Source organism: Girardinichthys multiradiatus, chromosome 14 (genome assembly GCF_021462225.1).
Source record: "Girardinichthys multiradiatus isolate DD_20200921_A chromosome 14, DD_fGirMul_XY1, whole genome shotgun sequence".
Taxonomy (NCBI): domain Eukaryota; kingdom Metazoa; phylum Chordata; class Actinopteri; order Cyprinodontiformes; family Goodeidae; genus Girardinichthys; species Girardinichthys multiradiatus.
The window spans coordinates 43,866,439-43,891,545 of NC_061807.1; the positions used below are offsets into that span (position 1 = coordinate 43,866,439).

Below are 25,107 nucleotides of genomic sequence, written 5' to 3' on the forward strand. Positions count from 1 at the left end.
CAATCACAAGCTGATTTTATAAAATATTACATCAAATAAAAATAAAAGAATTAGATGTGCTATTGAAGCGAGTGCTATGTCTAATCCAGGTGGAGGATTAGGGTTAATAATCTAACAATTCAACCAGAACAATTACCAACCCTTTAACAACAATATCACTACCTCAAACCAATGAGTTTGTTGTTATAGACTCAGATATAGAAAATTGTTTGAAAATTGCAAAGATCCTCAAGTATTGACACCCAAACAAGGTTTCAATAATGAGCAGTTGGAGGGTTTTTTCCATCAGCAGTTCAATAAAATTGGTAGTATGAACCTGTTTGATAAGCAACACTTTCATCTATGTTATGTACAGCATTAAAACAAGTGTGATGAGCAAAATAAATAGCTAAATTTCTACATTTGTGAGTGCACTACAGCACTACAGAGATCTATTTTCCTCCCACCAAGCCAACACCTTAACTTAAAGCCAGAGTAACAGTGCCCACGCACTCCATTTGAGCTTACATAAAAATTATTATTGCAGTTTTCATTGAACGCTCATAAATGCTCAAAAAGCAGACAAAAAGGAAGCTTAGTGCAAATTCTTTGCAAACTGTATACATTAGCTGTTACATTACTTAGTTTTTAACTTTGCTCAATTGTTTCAATTTCCTCGTGTATGTTTTAAATCTGACGATTTCACAGCTTATATAACGCTTTTCCTCTTACTGGTTTAGATGAGTGTTTAAGGGAGGGCCAAAAAACATCTGGTTTCAATATTCCTTTATAGCCAAAACCAACAAATAACACATTGATCTGGAACCTTCTTTCTGAAGAAAACATTCAGACTGGCTAATAGCTTCAGCAGGCACATTAGAGGCTGGATGGAATGAGGTTCTCCATCAGGCTGCTCCCCCTAAATGACCTACTGCGAGACACTGTGAGCTTTGGCACATCTACATGGTGTAATAAACACCAGGTAGACCAGATATCCAACATCAGACTTATCAAATCATCTCTGCAAATTACAAAACCACTGACTCACAGAATCAATCAACAGTGAAGTTAAACAACAATGGTGTGTAAGAATTACATGAGTAGGAGCCAAATGTCAAGCTAAGTCTTAACCATAAAAATCAGTCACAGTGCATCTGGTCTTCATTCACAGATGGATCCACGAATGGTAAATGGCTTTTCAATATGGAAGCAAATCGTTACCCAAAAAAAAAGCATTTCAGAAATGCTTTTTCATTTTAAGAATGTGGCTGCATTGTTTGACTCATAAATGAAATTAGTTATCAATAATCCTATTTGCATTTTAATTTTCTTCTTCAAGACTGCTCATTCTTTCACTTAATTAAAATGAAAAAGAAAGACATTTGAGATTTATTTTTCAAAATGTACCCCAGCAAATAGATACCAAAATTCAATTTGAAATGTAAAATTTGAAAATGAAAAAGCATTTCCAGAAATGCTTTTTCATTTTAAGAATGTGGCTGCATTGTTTGACTCATAAATGAAATTAGTAATCAATCATCCTATTTGCATTTGCATTTTCTTCTTCAAGACTGTTCATTCCTTCACTAAATTAAAATGAAAAAGAAAAAGACATTTGAGATTTATTTTTCAAAATATGCCCCAGCAAATAGATACCAGAATTCAATTTGAAATGTAAAATTTGAAAATGAAAAAGCATTTCCAGAAATGCTTTTTCATTTTAAGAATGTGGCTGCGTTATTTGACCCATAAATAAAATTACCGTAATAATCAATCATCCTATTTGCATTTGCATTTTCTTCTTCATGACTGCACATTTTATGCCATAATCAAAAAGAAAACAAAGCAGACATTGCTTTTTCGTTTTTGTGGTCTGCCCGCAAAGTACTGCCCAGAACTCGAAAACGAAAAAGCATTCCGAGCTGCGGGCGCAGAAGAGTGACGTCAGCAGCCGCTCTTCCTCAGGTTCCTGCTGACCGAGCTACCCATCTTGTTCGGTGGGAGGCGCTGTGCACGTCTGCATTGCATTACATTGCAAACGTGCCGAGAAATTGATTGAATTGCAGCAGGACCGAGCTCAATTTGTGGCAGTGGCAGGCAGAACTGGTAGTTCCGCCACAGCTCCACAGTTCTGGTGGCAGCTTGCTGTGGCAGTTCCGCCACAGCCTGCCACCGAAGCTGCCCCGGAACTGCCACAGCTTGCCGCACGGTGGCACGGGATTCCGCGTGGATGCCAGAAGGTGCCACACCGGCCGTAAAACTTGCCAATGCGGTTGCCGCTGTTTTTGTGGAAGCTGATGCTGATTATCGGCAAATGGGTTGTCATTATTGTTATAGCCTGTTACCTTTACATAATGATTTCATTATTGATTATTATTTAATAAACAGCTTTAGACCCATAACATAAGGTGATTGTATTTACTTGACATGGAAAATAAATAGCACTATGTGTATGTGTGACGTGTTGAAAGGATGACGATTTATTGCACAAACAGCCGGTTTATTATAGAGCATGAGCGGCTATTCTGAATTGTCACTCACAGAAAAATATAAATAAATGCTTAAAAACATGCTGGATCTCCCAGGCCATAAGGCTGCCACAAGGATGCCACAGCCTGCCACCGGAACTACCAGTTCTGCCTGCCACTGCCACAAATTGATCTCGGTCCTGCTGCAATTCAATCAATTTCTCGGCACGTTTGCAATGTAATGCACTGCAGACGTGCACAGCGCCTCCCACCGAACAAGATGGGTAGCTCGGTCAGCAGGGAGCTGAGGAAGAGCGGCTGCTGACGTCACTCTTCTGCGCCCTCAGCTCAGAATGCTTTTTCGTTTTCGAGTTCTGGGCAGTACTTTGCGGGCAGACCACGAAAACGAAAAAGCAATGTCTGCTTTGTTTTCTTTTTGATTATGGTATAAAATGTGCAGTCATGAAGAAGAAAATGCAAATGCAAATAGGATGATTGATTACTAATTTTATTTATGGGTCAAATAACGCAGCCACATTCTTAAAATGAAAAAGCATTTCTGGAAATGCTTTTTCATTTTCAAATTTTACATTTCAAATTGAATTTTGGTATCTATTTGCTGGGGTACATTTTGAAAAATAAATCTCAAATGTCTTTTTCTTTTTCATTTTAATTAAGTGAAAGAATGAGCAGTCTTGAAAAAGAAAATTAAAATGCAAATAGGATTATTGATAACTAATTTTATTTATGAGTCAAACAATGCAGCCACATTCTTAAAATGAAAAAGCATTTCTGAAAATGCTTTTTCATTTGAAATATGGTAACGATTTGCTTCCATATTTCAAATTCTTACACATGTTGTTCTTCACCCTGCTCTCCTACTATTCTCCAATTGTAGAATATTCTTAACAGTTTTACAAGTGTTTGCATGGAAATGTGAAAGCAGAAGGGCAGTGTGTTGTCAAGAGTTTGCAGCTCTCTAACCTTTCGGTGCACTTTGAGGTCAAAGTGTATTGATGAGCTGAAGTCTGAGAGTCAACTCAATATGTTTAAAAACGTGTTGTAATCTGTAGGTTGAGCGAAACGCTCAACCTCTATACCTCTTTCAGCTCTATACCAAGACATTAGCCCCAGAAACTGAAAATCATAAACTTCTGTCACATTTTTGTGCATTAGTATATCTAAAAAGTTTTCTTTCTCTTTTGCCTGAGTCTAAACATGATAACGTGAAATGCATTTTGTGAAGAGTCTCATTTTGTCAGGTCAATGAAATATTTGCACTGCTTATGTTCTGCATAGTGTGTATTAGGGTGCAAAATGTATGCTCTTATTTTTTTTCATTATCTATTCTAATCTGAATAATGACGATAATCTGGATATGAAACTCAGTGCTTTGTCCATAGTCTATCAGTGCCATCTAGTGGTCAAATAATTAATAGCTGGATTAATATAAATAGATGGTTACAGTATCCTTTTCGTTAAATCCTATTCTAAGCATTCTGCAAGCTGAGGTGAGTGAATCTTCAGCAGTGCACACAGAGCAAATGTATAGTGTACCAAGTAATTGTATAGTGTTACTATTATTACATTTAAACAGCACTTGTGCAATTCAGTAGCAGTGGCTCTGATGTCTGGCACCTCGAAGTTATGATGCCTATGCTAAGGAACTTAGCATAGGCATCATACTTATCATTTACTCATCATTTACTTATCTTCTTACAACATTGAAATGCAAGGCAGATTTACAACAGCACGATGGGACAACATGCCTGACCGGGCTTGAAGGTGAAGATGAGTTGCTCACAAAACAACTAACCACGTACAGGGTCCCAAAATGCGGCTTATGGGCCACAAGCGACCCTCGAAACATGTTTGTGTAGACCACCAGCACAGGTGGTTGATGCAGATAGACAATTTTTGAAATTCTTTAGGGCAAATGTTACACCAAGTACTCGTACTCGTCATCTCCCGCTTTATCTGGAATGGGGTCGCGGGGGCAGCAGACGAAGTCAAGACGCCCAGATAGATGCTCAAGCCACCTCAACTGACTCCTCTCAATACACCAGTTAATTATGTTTTATTACCCATGTACGAGGCCACCTACACACAGGGGCAAGAGGGGCAGGAAAATGCCTTGTTCCCTCAAATCAAATCTGCAATGAGGTATAAGCTTTTTAGTCATCTGTAAGTGATCTTTTGTCTGCTGTCAGCAGAGAGCTCCACTATCGCCCCACCCCCGTCCTCCAGCTAACAACACGGATAGGTATGGTGTAAACCAGAAGTATGTAGAAAGACAGATGGTTGTAGATTTTGTTAAGAGGATAGAAATGGCAGTGATCAACAGATATTTTAGGAAATGAGAGAAACATAGGGGGTACACAGGTGTATAATATCATTTGCCACCTGAAATGAGTTTGGGATTGTACAGTTATAGCAGGGAGAGAGTGGCAAAGCAGCATAGGATGGCAGCATGTAGAATAAATATGGAAGCAAAGAAGAGGAAGAGAGCAAAGACAAGCCTAAGGATTAGATGGTAAAAACTGAAAAAGGAGGAGTGTTGCAGAATTTCAGGGATGAGTTAAGGAACGTTTTCGGGGGTGGTGAATCACTACCACAGGACTGGAGACAACAGCTAAGATGGTGAGAAAAACTGGTGGAGTAACTTCAGGCCAGTAGAGAGAAGATATGGAACTTTGGTGGTGAGAATGATGAGAAAGTGCAGGAAAGCATTCAAAGAAAGTAGGCAGAAAATGTTAAGGTGAAAAAATAGTCTTTTAAGGGTTTATGGTTGAATACCTACAGTGAGGTGAATACTTGCTTAGAGACCAAAACATTAGCCTGTTACATTACATGTGACAGAAATTCTGACCCAGATTGATAGGGTCTTGCTTTGATACAAGCGCTGGGCCTCAAATGAAAACAATTTTGTCAGGATCTGCCATTTTGGGTTTTTTGTTAGTTTATTACTTTCTAGATTCTTGTGATCGGGTGTTGGTTTATTTTCCTTTTGGGTCAGAGTTTCCCCAGCTTTTATTTAGTCTAGTTTTTGCTCAGCTCCTCTAGTCCCTGCTTTCCTCCTGCTCATTAGTTTCACCTGACACATTCCCTCAGCCTCCCTGCAGCCTGGTCCACACCTGTTACATGATTCCTCTGATTACCTGCCTCCTTGTCTCAATGGTCCACACTCCACTTCCCTCAGTTTATAAATTCTCTAGTTTGCATTGTTCCCCGCTGGTTCCTCACGTTAACTCCCTAAACTATCTTCCCGAGTTCCTCCTTGTGGTTTGTTTTCCGTTTGCCCCCTGAACTTGTGCTTTGGATTACCCGCCAGTACTCTGTACTCTGCCTGCCTGCTTGTAAGTCTGTGTTAATATTCATTAAACCTCTAACTACTCACCATGCGACCTCCTCGCCATGTTCTGCGCTCTGGTCCTACCTCCAAAACCCTCGATTGTGTCAAAATTATCTGCATAATGATGTGTCCTTCATGAGTGCAGTGGGTTGAACAGAGATAAGGAATTTGTTCAACCAAATTCTGAGTATCTCATAAATTCCCGACACAGAGAAGTAGTCTTGTGGTCTGTCTCACATAAACGAACGTGCAGAGTAGGGCAGCAACAAACGATTACTTTAATAATCGATTAATCGGAGGATTATTCTTTCAATTAATTGATAAATAGAACAAAAAAAAACTATTTCAATTTTCACCTTTCATCCTTTTTAGTTTTAAAGTAGAATATTTAGACTGAACAAATGAGCTCACAAGAAACAGGTTGCTGCTTGAATGTTCTGTATAAATAAATAAATGTTTGTCAAACAGCTTCAGTAAAACAAAAAAGGTGTGTGCATGATGTCTTTCCTATTATGAAGCCTGTCATTGTTTGCAGTTTTTTTCTTGAATGAGAAAGACAGTATAGTATGAGTATGTATTGTAGCATAATTTACAACAATTTAATAAATGCCTTGTTTTATTCGCAGTACTAGGTTAAGGCAAGTAAGCAGGCCAAAGAGCAATTAAACACAACACACACACATAGATATATCTACATAGATATAGATAAATAGATATATCTATAGAGATAGATATAGATATATATGTATATCTATGTAGATATCTAGATATATATATATGGAACAAAAGGAACAAACCTAGGATATTGTAGTGGCTTATGCTGCTGTTGAGTTCCCTTCACCCTCATCCACTCCAACATGTTCCGGCTGCAGGTGCTGTATCATCACCGTTGTGCTCCAGTGCCATGTCCAATCACTTTTGTAATGCTTGCATGCTACGCATTTTTTGGTTTTGTGAAGGATGAAGTGCTCCCACACTTTTGAAAACTTGGGTCGCATCGTTTTCTCTGTGTTGGTCATTTGTAGGATTTGCTTAATTTCCTTTGAAAATACTGCCTCCGCTCTGCCTACACCTCGCTCTGCTCAGCTCGCTCTGCAAGTTGAGGTTTTTTTTTTCACTTTATTTTGGTCAGCCTGCATTGACAAAGCTCTGCAGGTGACGTAAACGGTTCCGCGACATGGCGAGTGACGCAGAAATTACACAACACAACGAATCGATAATGAATTTTGTTGCCAATAATAGATTTTTTATTTTTTATTTTATCGATTCATTGTTTCACCTCTAGAACAGAGCTTTTAAAACTCAACACGAAAAACAAGTGTGATAGTCAGAGAGTTAGAGGAAGTAGACAGGACTACTGTGAGGCTAGGCATATAACAAAGAGAGCATTAGCAAAGGCTCAGTAGTATGGTTTCATGCCCAGAAACTTCAACACAGATGTAATTTTTGCTCTGTGAGATCTTGTAGAGAGAAGGTCAAAAAGAGCCTTGAGAACCTGGAAAAAGCACAAGATAGTGTGACTAGAGAAGAACTGCATGAAGAAGTCAGAAGTGGCAGAAACATATGTGCAGATAGTACAGGACATGTTTGAAGAAAGTGAGACAGTGGTGAGGTGTGCAGTCAAAATCTCAATGGGTTTAAGGTAGGGGTGGGGTTACAAAAGGGATCAGCTCTGAGCCCCTTTTAGTTTGAAATGGTGATGGATAGGTTGTCAGAGGAGGTCAGACTGGAGGCTCCTGAACCAAGATGTTTGCAGATTACATTGTAATCTGTAGTGAGAGTAGAAAGCATGTGGAGAACTTGGAGAGGTGCAACGAGGAAGTTGGAAGGAGAAGTTGTAAAAAGCAGCTGAGATAAAAACACCTGGGGTCAACCATCAAAAACAGTGGACTGTGTAAAATAGAGGTGAAGAAGAAAGTGCAAGCAGGGTGGAGTGGATGAAGATTGTCAGGAGTGATGTGTAACAGAGGGATAGTTTCCAGATTGAAAAGCATATAGATTTTGCTTTTCAACTGCCATGATAGATGGATTTGGAGACAGTGGCACTATCTAGAAGACAATCAGAGTTGAAGATGCTGAGGTTTTAATCATATAGTGAGATTTTCACTGTATGGGATAGACAATTAGAAAGGAGCAGATTAGAGGAACAGCTAAGGTTGGGTGGTTTGAAGATAAAGTTGAAGAGACAAGATTGAGATGGTTTGGACATGCTCTGAGAAGATATAGTGGATCTACAGGGGTTGGACAATGAAACTGAAACAACTGGTTTTAGACCACAATAATTTATTATCATATCAGACTTCAATGACTGCAGACCAGTTTATCTGATATCATTAAGGCCCTGGAGGGAAACACGTTGGCCTATCTGAGTAAGCAAATAACCGTTTCAGTACACCCCACCAGAAAACAAGACTAGACAAGATCAAGACTTTGAGCGAGGAAAGACCAACAGAAAGCCATTGAGAGACTGTTTTCAAGACCATTGCTGTAATAACGATAATGTACAGGGGTTGGACAATGAAACTGAAACACCTGGCTTTAGACCACAATAATTTATTAGTATGGTGTAGGGCCTCCTTTTGCGGCCAATACAGCATCAATTCGTCTTGGGAATGACATATACAAGTCCTGCACAGTGGTGAGAGGGATTTTAAACCATTCTTCTTGCAGGATAGTGGCCAGGTCACTACGTGATACTGGTGGAGGAAAACGTTTCCTGACTCGCTCCTCCAAAACACCCCAAAGTGGCTCGATAATATTTAGATCTGGTGACTGTGCAGGCCATGGGAGATGTTCCAACTTCACTTTCATGTTCATCAAACCAATCTTTCACCAGTCTTGTTGTGTGTATTGGTGCATTGTCATTCTGGTACACGGCACCGCCTTCAGGATACAATGTTTGAACCATTGGATGCGCATGGTCCTCAAGAATGGTTCGGTAGTCCTTGGCAGTGACACGCCCATCTAGCACAAGTATTGGGCCAAGGGAATGCCATGATATGGCAGCCCAAACCATCACTGATCCACTCCCATTCTTCACTCTGGGCATGCAACAGTCTGGGTGGTACGCTTCTTTGGGGCTTCTCCACACCGTACCTCTCCCGGATGTGGGGAAAACAGTAAAGGTGGACTCATCAGAGAACAATACATGTTTCACATTGTCCACAGCCCAAGATTTGCGCTCCTTGCACCACTGAAACCGACGTTTGGCATTGGTATGAGTGACCAAAGGTTTGGCTATAGCAGCCCGCCCGTGTATATTGACCCTGTGGAGCTCCTGACGGACAGTTCTAGTGGAAACAGGAGAGTTGAGGAGCACATTTAATTCTGCCGTGATTTGGGCAGCAGTGGTTTTATGTTTTTTGGATACAATCCAGGTTAGCACCCTTTCAGACAGCTTCCTCTTGCGTCCACGGTTAATCCTGTTGGATGTGGTTTGTCCTTCTTGGTGGTATGCAGACATTACCCTGGATACTGTGGCTCTTGATACATCATAAAGACTTGCTGTCTTGGTCACAGATGCGCCAGCAAGATGTGCACCAACAATTTGTCCTCTTTTGAACTCTGGAATGTCACCCATAATGTTGTGTGCATTTCAATATTTTGAGCAAAACTGTGCTCTTACCCTGCTAATTGAACCTTCACACTCTGCTCTTAATGGTGCAATGTGCAATCAATGAAGACTGGCTACCAGGCTGGTCCAATTTAGCCATGAAACCTCCCACACTAAAATGACAGGTGTTTCAGTTTCAATGTCCAACCCCTGTATTGGATAGAGGATGTTGGAGATGGAGCTGCAAGGCAGGAGGAAAAGGAGGAGACCCAAAGAAGATTTACGTTTATGGTTGAGCAGGTAAATAAAATCACCATAAAATGTGTTTTTAATAAAACAAATTGTATATATGGCTTTGCAATTCATTCAACTTGATTATTTTGGTCTAAGTGGCAAAACATTTGGACACCACTGGGTTACAGCAATACCAAACCAGAGGTCTTTGAGCAGAATCTTTCAGAAAGTGTACATTGATGAAGAATAATCTTCTCCCCAGTACATCTTTTTATTTAGCAGACCAAGTATTGAATGTGGTGAGCAAAGTGTCATATGTTAGGCTTCAATAAACATTGGAATTGTCAGGTGATAGTTTTGTCTGCTTAAAGATTTTTGTTTACATGGGTGTATGCGTGTTATCTATGATATGGACTAATTAATGGACTAATTAAATCTCTGAAATAAAGGTGAATAATTTATTGGCCTTTCTAAAATTTGCAGGCCAATATGACCTAAATCCAAAGTAACATGTACTTTTTATATTATTTATATACAGGTACAATCATATAGCATTATAACGTTTGGCAAACTATTTTTTAAAGACACTCAACAAAAACATTTTGATGCAACAAAATAGTGAGTCAATTGTAAAAAGTGAGTTAAATCAAATATTGACACAAAAGTTCAGGATATGTGCATAAAGTAAAATCCCTTTGGGTTGGAGCTGGTTCTTAACTGGTTTTGTAAAAAAAAATTGTTAAAACAATATAATCAAAGAACCTATTTTGGTTTTCCACAGCCCGAACACCACCACGTTACCACTTCATAATGCCACAGAAATTCCTCGTCAGCAAATGTTTGAACAACCCTCTGTGGAAATCTGAATCTTTGGAGAGAATCATAATCCTGCATCCAGCAATTGACTATCTTAAGGACAACGTATTAACATCAGCTAGTAATATTTAAAAAGCAAACAATGTTTATAAATGGAGATACAAACTGTATTTACAGATTTTGTTGAAAAGAATTAGTGTGAATACAGGTCAGTGACCTTATTGTGTTTTCTGATCTGTGTCAAAACTGTATTTTTAGTGTTGTCCTAATTGAAGCAATAAATATTAGCAGAACCAACTCAATAGTTTTATACATGATGTTCACAACATTTTGGTCTTCTTATCCCGACCCCCTGAGAGGAATGCAGCCTGGCTCCTAAAGAGTCTGTGCTACTGTAGGATAACTTTAACAGTTTTGGGGGCTTAGAGCTTCAAAGAACTGACTGACCTTCCAAGCAATGGCCTGGTTCCAGTTTAATCATAAAAGCACCATCACCTGTCCATCTCCACACTTCATATATTGTGTTTTTCATTCATGCTTCTCTTTCCCCTGTGATCCTTCTGGGACCCTCTGCCAGCCAAGAGATAAAACTGGAGGATTTGAGCTCACTCCCGGCAGTCACCCAAGCAGCTATCAGTGAGGGTTGCAGAGAGGAAAGCTACAACAAAAGCCATCTATATCTGTCAAGTAACCCAATGGCTGAAATATAAAGTGTGCAATATAGTCAAAAAAGGGTGTGCAAAGACAAGAAGAATAATACATGGCAAATATGTTATCTTGTAGAGAAATAAAGGGCGTGGAGTGGGCTCAGCAGGAAGAAATGAAGTCAATTATTTCAACTCAGGAGGCCAATCAATGTTCTATCTAATTTAAATCTGTCTTTGTTTTCCCTGTTAACCTTTCTGAAATGAGACTTTCTGTAATTGATCTTCTGACTTCTTTGTAAGACAGCTGATTTATGTGACTCCTGTTCTATATCATGCATGCCCAGATGTACTCGGCATCCCATTTGCCTTGCAGTAAAACAGGCAGTCAGCATGGAAGATGTTTTTTTACCCAATTAAATATGGGATTAAAGAGTAAACAAGAAAACAGACTAGAGTTTGGCTCCAAAACATCACAAAATTATGTAATCTTAGAAAAACTATTTTAGCACCATTTTTTGGCATATCGGCAAGTATGCTTTTATTTTCTAACATCTAACAAATTACATATTTCTTTTCCAAGGCTGAGCCTAGAGGTGGGCAACATATATCGTTGACAATAGTATTGTAAACATTGCTTTGACGATGTGCAGTTTTACGTTGTCGAGTATCCATGCTGTTTCGAAAAGACAACAAATGGAGGGTGCAAATGGAGGGTGCATGAAAATTCTCATTCAAAGAATGCATGCCTCAGAAGCCAATCAGCGGACAGGATTCAGTCTCGTGACTCACAGCAACCAAAAGAAAACAATCTTCTCACATGGAGGAAATATGCACCAATATTCTGTCTCAGCAGATGATTTAATAGCAAGACGTGAGTCCACGTCCCTAGCCTGGAAATGGTTCGGTTTGGACAAGATTGAAGTCGGTCAAAATAGCGTTATATGCAAGATATGCCGAAAAGCAGTCACCGTGAAGAGCAGTTCAACAACAAATCTGTTCCACCACTTGCGAACGAACCATACAAAAGAGTATGAGGACTACGTAAAACTTTGTGAGCACTACTACGGCCAAAGAAAAGACAAGTAATTCAGCACAACACACTCAGCAAATATAAATATGGCCATTGTTGGGCAATGTTTTGCAGAAGGCCATAATATGTTTGTATGCATGTTTTGTAGAAGATGTATGAAGCACTTCAAAAATAAACAAGAGCTATTGTTCTGAAACACCGTGTTTATCCATAGATGTCCTGGTAGGCAAGTAGGGTTTGATTGCAATTTTCGTTAAAAAGAAAAAGAAAGAAAGAAAAAGGATATCTTCAGATGATCTTTATCGGAAATGTTTTTTTTTAAATAATCAAGATATTTTTTTTGTCCATATTGCCCACCCCTAGCTGAGCCCACGTGCTCCATGCATCAACATCTTGGTTAAGTCAAAAACATGATGGAAGAAAATGAGCTCCAGCAACGTAATCCTTGGGATGTAAACTGACTCAAAGTCAGTATACAAAACATCCTGCAGTACCTTTTTATATATTTGAAAACAATTTTATTTTGGTTATCAGGGCCATCTAACTTTCCTCAAACTGCTGTCAAACTGTTTCCTATCTTGCCATTTATGCTGACACATTGAAAACATTTGTTATATGGCTTTGAACGTGAGGAAATGAAGGTTATTTTGAGGGACAATCCTTTCAGGTTTTGATGTTCCTATGTGTTGCTTTTGATGCACCCCTTTCTCCTAGTAGGGTGTGTGTATAAGGATCAATGATGCGGAACTCAGTGTTCCACTACATCATGACCGGTATAATACCATATTTTCCTTTGGTGTCTAACTTCTTTTTTTAATATTAAAGGATCAACTAGCCATCTGGGAATAACATTTCAACAACCAAGTAGTGCTCGTTAGAGGTCAGAAAAGTGTTCGCTGAATGAATCTGGGAATAGGTTGGTAAGTTTGAGTATTTTGCATGCCGGGATGAGTTGGGTATTTTCACAGTGTTACAGTTTTTTGTCTTAAGTTAAAGGCTTTTTATACATTTTTACCAGAGGTGCCAAAAATATTTGTCTGTATATTGTGCAGAAAATTGCATATATTAATATTGAAATAACCCCCAAAATTTCCATGTTTTAACAGGTCACTGAATGCCTGGCTGAACTGATTTAAAGGGGTTCATAGTTTACTGTCCATGCAATTAAAACTGGGGCAAGGTCTTTTTCATGTCAGTGAGGACTCATATGGTAGATTCACACAAGGAAAGTCCTTTGGTCCGCTTGTTTGGTCTGGACCAAAAGCGAACTTTATTTTTTTAATTGGTGCGGTTTGTTTTCACATTGTACTTTTTGCAAGTGAACTATTACTTGTAAACAAACCAACGCGGGTGACGATCATTGTTCCCATTGGACAGAAATGACGGGGGCGGGACAGAGCACAGACCTATTTATATTATATTGTAGATATGTTTATACTGTTTAATTTGTATTGTATTGCACCGACTACGCCAAAACAAATTCCTTGTATGTCCAAAAACGTACTTGGCAATAAAGCTTTTCTGATTCTGATTCTGACCTGGAAATTTAGGAAAACAGCTGTAGACGTGCTGCGTGCAGCACCTCTGTTCTGCATATTTGTGCCGTTACTACAACTGCAATATTATTGTGAGGGTGAAGAGCAGCTCATTCAACACAGACTTTGAGACGTTCCATTTATAATTTTGGAACCCCATCGGAGAATGCGTGCTGAACGCCGACGTTCTCTACGTGCCGTGTCCCACATCAAGCCAGTAGCGTTGCTAAGCAACACACAGCTTATCAGGTATGATTACCTTACAACACACACCTTTGCTACCGGCTACGGTGGCTTTTTATGTCCAAAGAGACGTACGCTTTTTGTAGTTGGTTCAGATCGGGGCCGGTTTGTATTCAGACCATAGGCGAACCGCACCAGAGTCCATTTGGAAGCGGACTGAGACCACCTCAAAAAGTGGGTCTCGGTCTGGTTGTTTGGTCCGGACCAATGTTCGCTTGAGCGTATTCACACCTGCACAAAAGGTCCGGACCAAGGGGGGAAACGAACTCTGGTCCGTTTAAAGGGGACCAAAAGTGGCATAGATAATGTGTGCCCAGGACCAACAGTCATTCGAATGTATTATTTTAACAGGCACGTAAAGTATATAGATTCTTAATAGAATACTTGCTTAAGCCTCCATCACTGAATTCCAGTCCATATCAATATAAAGGCACCACACAGAGGGCATCACTCACACTCTAAACATGTGTAAGTAGGCTACTGCTTGGAGAAGGTTCTACTGTGCTATTGAGTTATGGCCATTCCCAACAGAACCATTCTTCCTTACAAGCAGGATGATTGCTTAACTATTCCAAGGAGAACTGCACTCACATCCACTTTACAGGACATCTTATTAAAAAGCCACTCCATCTCTAACTTACTCTTCATAAAAAATTCATGATAAAGAATGTTATTCATTTTGTGTCTGGAGAAAAGAATATTACAAATGTACCAAGGGTTGGAGGCAGTTTTAACAAAATGAGATATCATGCTTCTACAGGAGAAGGACTTTATAGCTAGAAAGATGGAAAAGAAAAAAGTCAGTGGATGAAAAATGATAGCACATTTTCAATGATTGCTAGGAGTAATGAGTGTCTTTTTTTAGTATAAAAACCTTGGCTGCCCAAACAGTCGATCTCCGAGTGATTAAATCCTCCTTTTCTTTGAAACAAAAACTGTTAAAAAATGAAGATGCCCATAAATCAGTGGGACCCTCCCTAACTGAGGATGTGATGTCCTTAGGACCCTGTTGGAAACTTCTTTCTCCCCTCACCATAAATAATCATATAGTGTAAATATAATATCTGGCATTTACCATGTACCTTTGGCAAATTCGGGTTTAAAGCAATCTTTTATTATCACCAAGATGGTTTTTTTCCTGACTGGAAGTAATATTAACATTTTGGTTTTAAATCAGGCTAGACTCCCAACTTGAATCAGACACACAATCTGTGAAGGGAGCTAAAGATTATGGTGATGGCAAAGGTGGCTTTCCTACCTCCAAGACTTGCAGCTTATCACCATAGATAAATCATTACAATGCATGCAAAAAATGCTGTTTCCAATAAGATGTAAATAAAAATATTTGTTCATGACTGATAGCCCTTTTACATTGTCTGATCTTTTGAACGTTGCCTGCCTCATTCCCTATCAGAAACTAAATTGTTGGTTGAAGGAAAATTATTTTAGATCTGAATCTCGCAGGTGGTATTAATAATTTTGGCCTTAACTATATGTATATATACTCCAATATATATATATACTATGTATATATGCTCTTTGAGGAAACCTTCATAATATGAGCTATAACAACATTTAATTTCCCTTTGGGATTAATAAAGTATTTTTGAATTGAATTGAATTGAAACCACTTCTATCTCCCATTTCCACAAATTCCTACAGACTTTACCACTTCACTTCTCTCTTAATATTTCCCCTCCCTATATCCATGGATTTCTAAGCTGGTCCCACATTAAATGAGCAGCTGCTTTAGGTGAAGGAGATTCCCTCCTACCACTCTTCTTTTCAGGACATGTCACAGCTTTGAAACAGTGATATGCATCAGTTGGGAGTGCTCAAAAAGGGATAATGGTTTTGACTGTCCCTATGCTGATGATTGTTTACGGTTATGATGTCCTTCACTCAAACCTGGCAGACGGTGAGACATTTTACAAATGTGTGTGATACATTGCAAAAGACTGTTGCAATATCTAAAAGCTAAATTAGTTAAATAGAAATGCCAGGCTTTTCCAATTCAATTCAGTTTATTTATATAGCGCCAATTCACAACACATGTCGTCTCAAGGCACTTCACAAAAGTCAGGTACATACATTCCAATTAATCCTAACCATTGAACAGTGCAGTCAGATTCAGTTATTTTTCCTTGTCCAAATGTAATATGAAACAGCTGTTACTGAGGAGGTTGTAACATGCTTATTAGCAACTGGTACAAATACAAATAATGATAACAGGAAATCTGTGCTTGTCTCGGTTCCTTAATGATTAATTTAACATCAAGCATTTTACTAGTTCTTAAAAGATTCCAGCAAACATATGACCTTTGGCCACTTGCAAAATCTCACAATACACAAAACCTTTAAAATCTCCAACAATCAAAGTCCGAACATGATCTAAAATAATCGCTGACAATAAGTCTGCAAAGTCCTGAAGAAAGTCAATAAATTTGGGCGGCCATTGGCCAACCACGTAGAGCAGCGGGGAATCATGTTTTATCTCCACAAGCTGAACCTCAAAGCTGGAAAATCTGTCAGCTGGAAGATGCCGACATGAAAAACAGGATCAGAAAACAACAGCGACTCCTCCATCTTTACCTGCAGTTTGAGGGAATAAAAGTGTTGTTAGCTAGAGAACTAGCAATGATAAGAGACGAGCGGACAACCACCTCATCCATGGCTGTGGCCGAGGCCTGACTCAATGGACAAAGATTGCTGAGCTCCACACCACGTTTAAGCTGCCAAGACCAACGGGGAAAAGCTGCCACCAGTGGGTGAGCCTGGTCCACCGCTGCTCTAGGAACAACAGGTTGGATTCAACGCATGGAAGAAAACGAACTCCTACAAGATCAGAGGTTTCTTTCAGACGACTCGAAAAAAACCTTAATCCTCACCAGAACTCCACCTTCCTTTTCTGTCTCCTCTAACTCTTTCGTCGTGGACAGTTTATGGGTGAATCTCCATGTTTCGTGTTTTCATCCATTCTGTTACCCATCGGCACTGCTGTCCAAATATATTTTTCACATAGAAGTCTGTCTTACTAAAGCGTTTTCTTTGACCAGGGTTTAGCTTATCCCTCTCCCTTCACCCAGCTGCAGCGCTGCTTCAGGATGTGCATGGAGCATTTTTTTATTAATCAATTACACACAAAACAAACATATTTACGCCTATTTCTGTATGACTGAATTTGCATCATTAGTTTTTATATTCGAAGCAATGCCGTTGCCATTTTTAGATACCCCAGTATACCTTAATACCACCCAACCCTAATTGATTCTGTAAATTACAAATGGTTCCTGAATGCACCATCCCAGCCACTTCTCCTTTACAGTTTGAGAGATTGTGGTCTCATCTATAAGGCACATTCTACTTCAGACACGTCAGTTTTCAGCAATGAAATAAGGAGGGGATTTTTCAGTCACCACCATATTGTGTTACATATGGTGTTACATATAGCTGAACTTTGGACTTTACAGCTGCACGGGGAAGCTTTTTGAAGGTGTTTTGTCCTCACAAAGGGCATAAGGAAACCACAAGATTAGCCCTCTCCTCCAGCTGCTAAAACTGCCTAGAGACGGTGGTGAGTTAGCAAACATTTAACTAGATGTTTCCGCTCTTCAGAATGGTCTGGTCCAGTCTCTTTAACTGTTTACCAGCTCATTAGATTTATTGAACAACCAGCATTGAATCCAAGGGTCTAATTAGACAATAGGACAATTGTTTAAAAGCCTTGCACTGTCACAGCAAACCTTCACAATAAGAGCCATTTCCAGGTATAAAGCACTTTGAACTACCACTTTGAAGTACCATAAATCTAATTAGAACTGTTCACAGTATCCTCTCTCCCCATAAACACGCAGTCTAAATTCTAGTTAGGCTATAGTTTATCCCCAACAGACAGACTTTCATATTCTGAGTGTGTTGGTGAGAAGGGGATGAAATTATGAAAAAGATTACAACTACTGATAATTGAGGGATTTTCACACATTATACAGGATACAAAATCAAACATAAGGTGGCAATAGTAAATTTTACCTGAGTGCTGTATTCCTTTGAAAAAAATATCTAGTTTATAGTTTAAGAAAACAGTTTGAGATACAGTGTACTTCATGTCTAAGACGGGCCACATATTTCTGAAATGTCAGTTGTACCTGATAAATTCCTGATTTTACTGCAAAAATATGATATTTTTGTCATATTGCCGACCCCTGAAGATAGTATTCCATTATGATGAGATAATGACTTAAAATTATTTATAGAAGCTCTGGGCATCAGTATTTCTTAGCTGCAATTTATTGCTTATTTATTGCTTTTATTATGTTTACTTCACTGAACTGTGCATTATTTTCTGGTTGCATGAGTGAAATGATATCTTGTTTTTATATGAATCATAAAAATGGCAAATAAAGAAATCTGGATTTCCTTTTATTTTTATTCATTCATCCGAGATGGTCTGTGATTCATTATGGTGGTGGTGAACTTCACATGGAGATTTTTTCCCTGCAATGTTGCCCTGTGGGTTACACAGAACAAAAACAATGGACCTATTCAGTTACCCTCATGTAAGTGCTTTTGTTGGGATTTGGTGTTAGTTCAATACAACTAAAAACTGAATTAAAGTCTCCGTCTCTACACAGCAGAAACACAGGGGTCACATATTAAAACTGGATGGAAGCAGCACTCTTTTGAGCTGAGCTACATCACCAGTGTGTGGCTCATCCTTTTGCTCTTCCTCCAGGGAGGAGATATAATCAAACCATTCATGTCTCCATGAGGCATGGATCACATCCTCCACATTAAAGTCTCAGGGGACGGACTCTGCTGTGAGCTGATTCTGTGAGCTTACAGCCTGCCTCCTATTAAAAGAAACATCAGGGACTTTTTTAAATGTCATAAAACAAAATTGTTCAACATGCAATGCAAATTCATGAAGTCCACTGACACTACAGGTTTGGTTATTATTATCAAGGAGCCTTTTAAACTGATTATTTTGGTGACAGTGGGCAACCTATGTCAGTGTAGGAAAGAAAAAAAATTAAAAGAATCTACTTCCAAACCCACATTATAATAAAATATAATTTAACATATGTCAATCCACCTCAGGGGCCCCAGCTCCAATCTGCAGGGGCTGACACCCTGCAACATTTAGTTTTGTATCTGAAGGAGCAGTGGAAACAACTGCTTCAGCTGGTTATTTACGTATTTAAAAACCATCGGACAATTATTTTACGGAAAGAAACTAAACAGCTGTGTATTCCATGACCCAGACTGTTCTGCTTGGTTAATCATTGTTATGATTCCAAACTTCACACGCTTTCAAGAATTAAGCTTCTTTCAAATTTCAGCTTATTACAACATTAAACTGTAATGGGAAACTCTGAGAAAGCTCTCTGGAAGCTCCTCTGTACACACTGAAGATTCACTAAGCATAGACATTAGAGCAGGAAATTGGATAATGACTAAAAGAAGGCCACGCTGCAGACCAAAAAAAACCCTTGAATAGCATTTCTGTAGGTGGTACAAATAACAAACACATAAAGCTCTACCAGCAACAACATTTTTGCCAACCACGCAGCAAGTGCCTGCTTACTACCCCCAGCCCCCCTGCACTCCCCACAAATAAAAAGCCTTCAACAGTTTTCAAAGCATCCCAGAAAGATTCCTCTGGGCTCAGAGTACAGACCTTGCATTGCAAAGCATGTGGAGCCCATACTCTGGGCATGCTGAGCACTGTTGCTGGCCAATGGGCCATGCTGCAGGCAGATATTGTAAAGAAAAGTGCTGAGCACAAGTTCATACAAACCCTAAGAGAGAACGCAAGAAGTTTGGAGGGCTTTTTTTAACCTTTTTGATGACATGGCCAAGATTGAAGGAAAGTTAAACTGAAAAGCAGCATGAAGGGGGTCATTACAGGGAGAGAATTCATACAGGTCTCCATATATTTTCAATTCACTTTATTTAGTTTACTTAAATTGCCCAATTCACAACAAAATACACACATAGAGAGTGAATAAAACATCAGCCACAGCTACAGGGTGGGCACAAGGAACCTGTTAAAAAGACATACTGTTGGGTTTAGTAGCATGTTTCTCTTATTCACACTGCATCCGTCATGGCCGGATGAACACCCGGGGGGGCCTTCCTTTCAACAAAGTCCCCACAACTTGCAGCTACATCAAGGAGGGGATTGGTCATAATGTAGCATGTGATAATCTTTTTACGAAAATGTATAAAACTTTTTATTCAATGCACACCGAACTGGCCAACTTTGGCTCTTCTCATCTCAGTGTGTTATCACAGGGGTTTAAGCTAAATGAACACCAAAACATTCTTTAGTGTTGATGTGATGAAAATGATGGCTCAAACCTGAGCCTGACCAGCAAAACAGAAGAGGTTATTTAATGCTGATTACTGACTAATGGGACCTAAAAAATAAAAAAGCTTTTACAAGCCAATGCTTCCCAGAGATGGTGACTCATTACAGATTGCAAACACTGATAAAGAGCTTTCCAAGCTAAAAATTATTTAGTGTGAATGTGTATAAAAAACTGTGCTTGAAAAGTTTAATTATTTAACTTAGTTAGGCCAGAAAATAAAAGTGTTTCAGAAAAAACTGGTGACAAATTGAAAGTATTAACTGCATAACAATCTCAGAGCTTTCACATGGTCAGTATGTAGTTATGAGTATGGTTTCGACCTTATCTTCTCACCTTAAACTAGATGCACACTGACAACTAAGTAGACCTTTGTGGTTGGCTGCATCACTGCCTGCCATTGGCTATTTGATGCAAATCAGCACAAAGCAATAAAAGGCTAAGCTGCCAGCCATCCAGTACCTCTATAGACAAACCTGCAAATGGAGGACTCTCCCAGACACACACTCCTCACACAAGGATCATCAGCACAGGAACATTCAGGTTCATAACAGCAGATTCAATAACAGTTCTTATCTACAATACAGTAAAACCCTGTTTTAAGGGACTCCTCCCTTATATGCACAGAGTGATGTCACCTGTGTTTCATAGGAATAATTAAGTGACATTAAGGCTTGAAAAATATATTGGATCCTGCTAACAATTTCCTAAAACCTGTATCAGCAGATCAAATCTTTACAAAACCAGAGATCAAAAATATGCCACAATTCTCTCATAGGTGAATCCTTAATAAAGGCCTGTGGAAATGATAGTGTAGCCAGTAAGGTGCTATCTAGCCACTGCTATCTTTTCCACTGCTTCTGTGTGGAAAAGAAAAGCTCTTTAACTTTCTCCATTTCAACTGGTTTCATCCCATTACCTTCGGTGAACGCTGCATTTAAAGTTATTCAACTCACTAGTCACATTTATAGACTTGATTGAGATTTATAGATGAGAACTTTATAGACCTACCTGACACCAGATCTCACCACATGTCACAAGAACCAGTTACTGATATCAATGTATACTAAGATCTGATATATAGTGACTAAAGTTGAATAACTAAGAACATTATGTCAGTTTTGCTGAGAGCCTGACTAATTTCCATGCTAAAATCAACTTCTTAGACTTGAAGTGTAACTCTATAAAAATGGCAAAAAGGGATGATATTCAGCACAATTTAAAGTGTGTTTATTCTGTATTCTTCCTTTAAGTCAATGTGTCAACATCAAAATCTCAATAAATATCATTTTTGTAGCAACAGAGATGATCTTACTGTTCTGTTTCACATAAAAGCTAGAAGTTCCTGATTTACATTTTTCACCGTTTTCAGACCTACTTTACGTGTGAGAAGTCGCGCTCTCTTAGGGGGGAAAGCTGCCGGTTGGGCCCTTAGCAACAGCTTAGTTTGCTTATGCCTCAGGCTGGTCATGATTAACTACATCACATGAACTCTTCTTTATTCAATAGAGCATATTGTTTGAGTGTTGTGATGCTTCGTGGTATTTAGGTCCACATGACCAGAATGATGATGCCTGTTCTGTTACACAGTTTTGTCCCTATATGTCTGAGTAAAGCGAGGAGTTGTAGAATATTGAATACAGTACAGAACATATACCTTATAAACGAGTAACACCACAGAGCCTGGGACAAAGTAAACATCCACAGAGTTGGTACTATTATCACTAAAGTCTATGAAAATGACATAATCTGTATAGGAATATGTGGTCCTTCGCAGCGTGCCAGCGCCTGTCTCTGAACTCTGCCTTTTATGGACACAGCGAGACAGAGCTGCCTCCTTATTTCAACTGAAAAAATCTTTTGAACGTTTGTAACGAAGCGAATTATCTAAAGCATCTTTCATAAAGTTAGTTAGTTGTCAGGTGATGTCTTTAGTGTTTCTTCAAATATTCGGAAGATATTAACACATATTCAAGTCCAAATTAGGCCATCTAATTTTGAATACCGTTTTAAAGCGAAGCACAGAAAAATAAGTTTGGATTGCTACCATAAATAAAACATAGAAAAAGAAAAGCAATTAGCAATTGTTCATTCCTAAATAGATCAGTTACTATGAAATAACTCAAAGACGTTATTTCGACCATAACCGCCTGAACTTTTTTCGGTACTTTCTTCCTCTTTGTGAAGCAGAGGGAGCAGCGAATGACGACGGCAGAGATCAGCGACTATTATGCGGTTATGAGCCCGTGTTTTGGCTTCAGATGAATAAATCCAGGCTAACCGGGAGAAGTCTGGCAGGTCATGTTTGTCTTGGGACGCGCGTTCCGCCGTTTATCGCTTGGTGACAAAAGTTGGACCACTGTCGCTCTAAAAGATTTCTTATTTCACTTACGCTTTGTTTATTTGAGCTGCATGTCCATTGCCTACATTGATTTTTGTCCAAAATAAGCGCCAGAGCTTGTAAAGGAAACTGTAGCCACTAGAAGAAGTTTTTCAGCAGCATGTTCGCCCCTTCTTTTCTTTACCTTGTTTTCCTGGCTGTCCGTGGGCTGTTTCCAGTTGGCGGTTCAGCAGAAGAAAAAAAAGCAAAAACAGCAAACGTCCACATTTTGCCGGTGATATTTGGGCATTTTTCTGCCTATGTTTACTGTACATCCCTGTGTCCCTCGGTGGCTCCCCGCCGGCAGTCCTCCCTTTCCTCGCCGTCGTCCAACTCTACCTCCCTCTCGCCTCCGCCGAGCATCAAACCGCAAGAAACATTGAGAGAGCACTTCCTCTCCGCAGCTTCGACATAAAATCTATCACAATGACACAGAGTCAAGAAAGAAACGGTAGGCCAGAGGACCACGCAAGCTCTGTCCTCTAAAAAAATACTCTGGCCTTGATCATTCAGTTATTTTAACTAATGGTATTAATGACCTGCGATGGATTGGCGACCTGTCCAGGGTCCACCCCGCCTCTCGCCCGTAGACTGCTGGAGATAGTGACCCAACATGGAATAAGCGGTATAGAAGATAAATGAATGACTGTATTAATGACAGTGCAACGTAGTCGAGTCATTCTGATGGGATTTCTTTTAAATTATTATGTTTAATTTTACGATTGTTTCTGTTCTGTTGATATATCTGAGAATCATTTCTAGTATAGAGCTACAGGTAACATTTCCTTTTGAATTATACAAGAGGCAACTGGCTCAAGAGATGAAGCAGCGCAGTGTCCAGAATAACAGTGCGTTTATTGTGCTCAAAAAAACAATATAGTAACGTAAACTAGTCTGTCAACATCTTCCAGGCGAATTATTAAAGAGTTAACTATAATAAATAATTAGAAATAATTTAAAATAAAATTGTAACCTCTAGCAACAACCCAGTTTGTGCATGTTTGTCTTGTGTCTACCCAACATTCTATACATAAAAATAAAACTATATCGTTGACCAAATATAATCTCTTCTACCGAAGACCTAGTCAAAAACATACAGCCATAGAGTAGATCAATAGTTTTGTAAGTTTTCAGCTTCGGACCCACAAAATTGCAGTGGAAGAGACTTATGACCATAGCTATTACATAAGCATACAAGGGTTTCTGCTAAGTAAAACTAAACTGTGGTACAATGACAACACATGCAGCATCAACAGCATTATAATATTTTATCTTTTTGTAAGTCCTCACTTTAGCTCTTCTAACTTTTTTAACAAAACTATGCTTTATAGTAGGCTATATACTATTAAATTTTTTTCTTTAATTTATTTTCCAAATATGATTTCAAAATCCCACATTTGCTAATTCACAATAACAAGTAAGATGGTAAGATGTCTCTTAAAACGATCTTTGTCAAATTCTGTTTTAAAGTGTTCTCCAAAAACCCGACTCAGGACAAAGAAAAGCATTGTCTTTTCTTTCTTTAACTGAATATGAAAATATTTTAAAGCCTTTATTAAACATGTTTTTCTGTTTTATTTTAACTTTGCGATTGCTTGGCGTATACTTCAATCCAATACATGTGCTTTTATTTTGAAATCAGTTAATCAGGCTCATGCTGCAAATCTGTTTAACCTTACATCCGTTTGTGCTCTAAAGAACACATGATTGATTAAACATAGGAATAAATGAAATGTTCATGTGCAGAAAAGTAAAGCCAAAATGTTTGTGAGAGTTGCCTTTACCGTTATTAGATGTCTTTCAGGGGTCCTTTACTCTGGCAGATTGGCAGATTGTTAATCCTCAAGTAAAGAAGAAATAAAAAGTGAAAATGCTGGAAAGATGATATACAAGGTTCTATTTTATTGTTTCTGATATTCTCAAACATCTTTGTTCTTAAAAAAAACCTTTCTGGAAAAAAAAAATCTACCATAGTGAACTGTTCCTAGTTTTAGCTACAATTAAATCAATTTTGGATATTTAGTCTCATTAAAATCACAAACATCAGGGAATTTATTAGAATTTTATGTGGCAGACCACCACAAAGTATTAATGATTGTAAATGGAAGGCAAACAATACAGGGTTTTTAATTCTTTTTACCAATAAAAATCTTCTTTTTTTTTTTTACATGTGTCCTGTCGCTGCATACCAGGCATATCATATGGAGCAGATAGGTTCCTACATGTTCCAGGGCAGTTTGCTCTACAAAAAGGATATCTTAAGATGGTATCCTGAATGTGTGATTAACTTTATTAATTCCAAATTGAATCCAGCTTCAGTGTAGGCAGGCCTCATTGTTATAGTAACCTGTGTTTGTATGGCCTTCAACCATTTGAGTATGTGTGTTGGTGCATGTGTGGTGGGTGTGTGTGTGGGTATGTGGGTGGCTGGGTGGGTGAGTATATTGGTGTTGAGCATATGTGTAGAAATAGGTGTGTTTATGTTTAGTGGTTGTGTGTGAG

At 38.9% G+C, this 25,107-nt stretch overlaps 1 protein-coding gene across 1 annotated transcript in view; it reads right to left on the reverse strand.

Moving 5' to 3' along the window:
* adam19a (ADAM metallopeptidase domain 19a) overlaps positions 1–23,200 on the reverse strand; it is a 254,128-nt gene extending 230,928 nt beyond the window's left edge. The window contains exon 1 of the mRNA XM_047385681.1: positions 22,751–23,200. Within this exon, the coding sequence (XP_047241637.1) occupies positions 22,751–22,880 (130 nt within the window). The 5' untranslated portion in view covers positions 22,881–23,200. The remainder of the gene's footprint in view (positions 1–22,750) is intronic.
* Between the last annotated feature and the right edge of the window lie 1,907 nt (positions 23,201–25,107).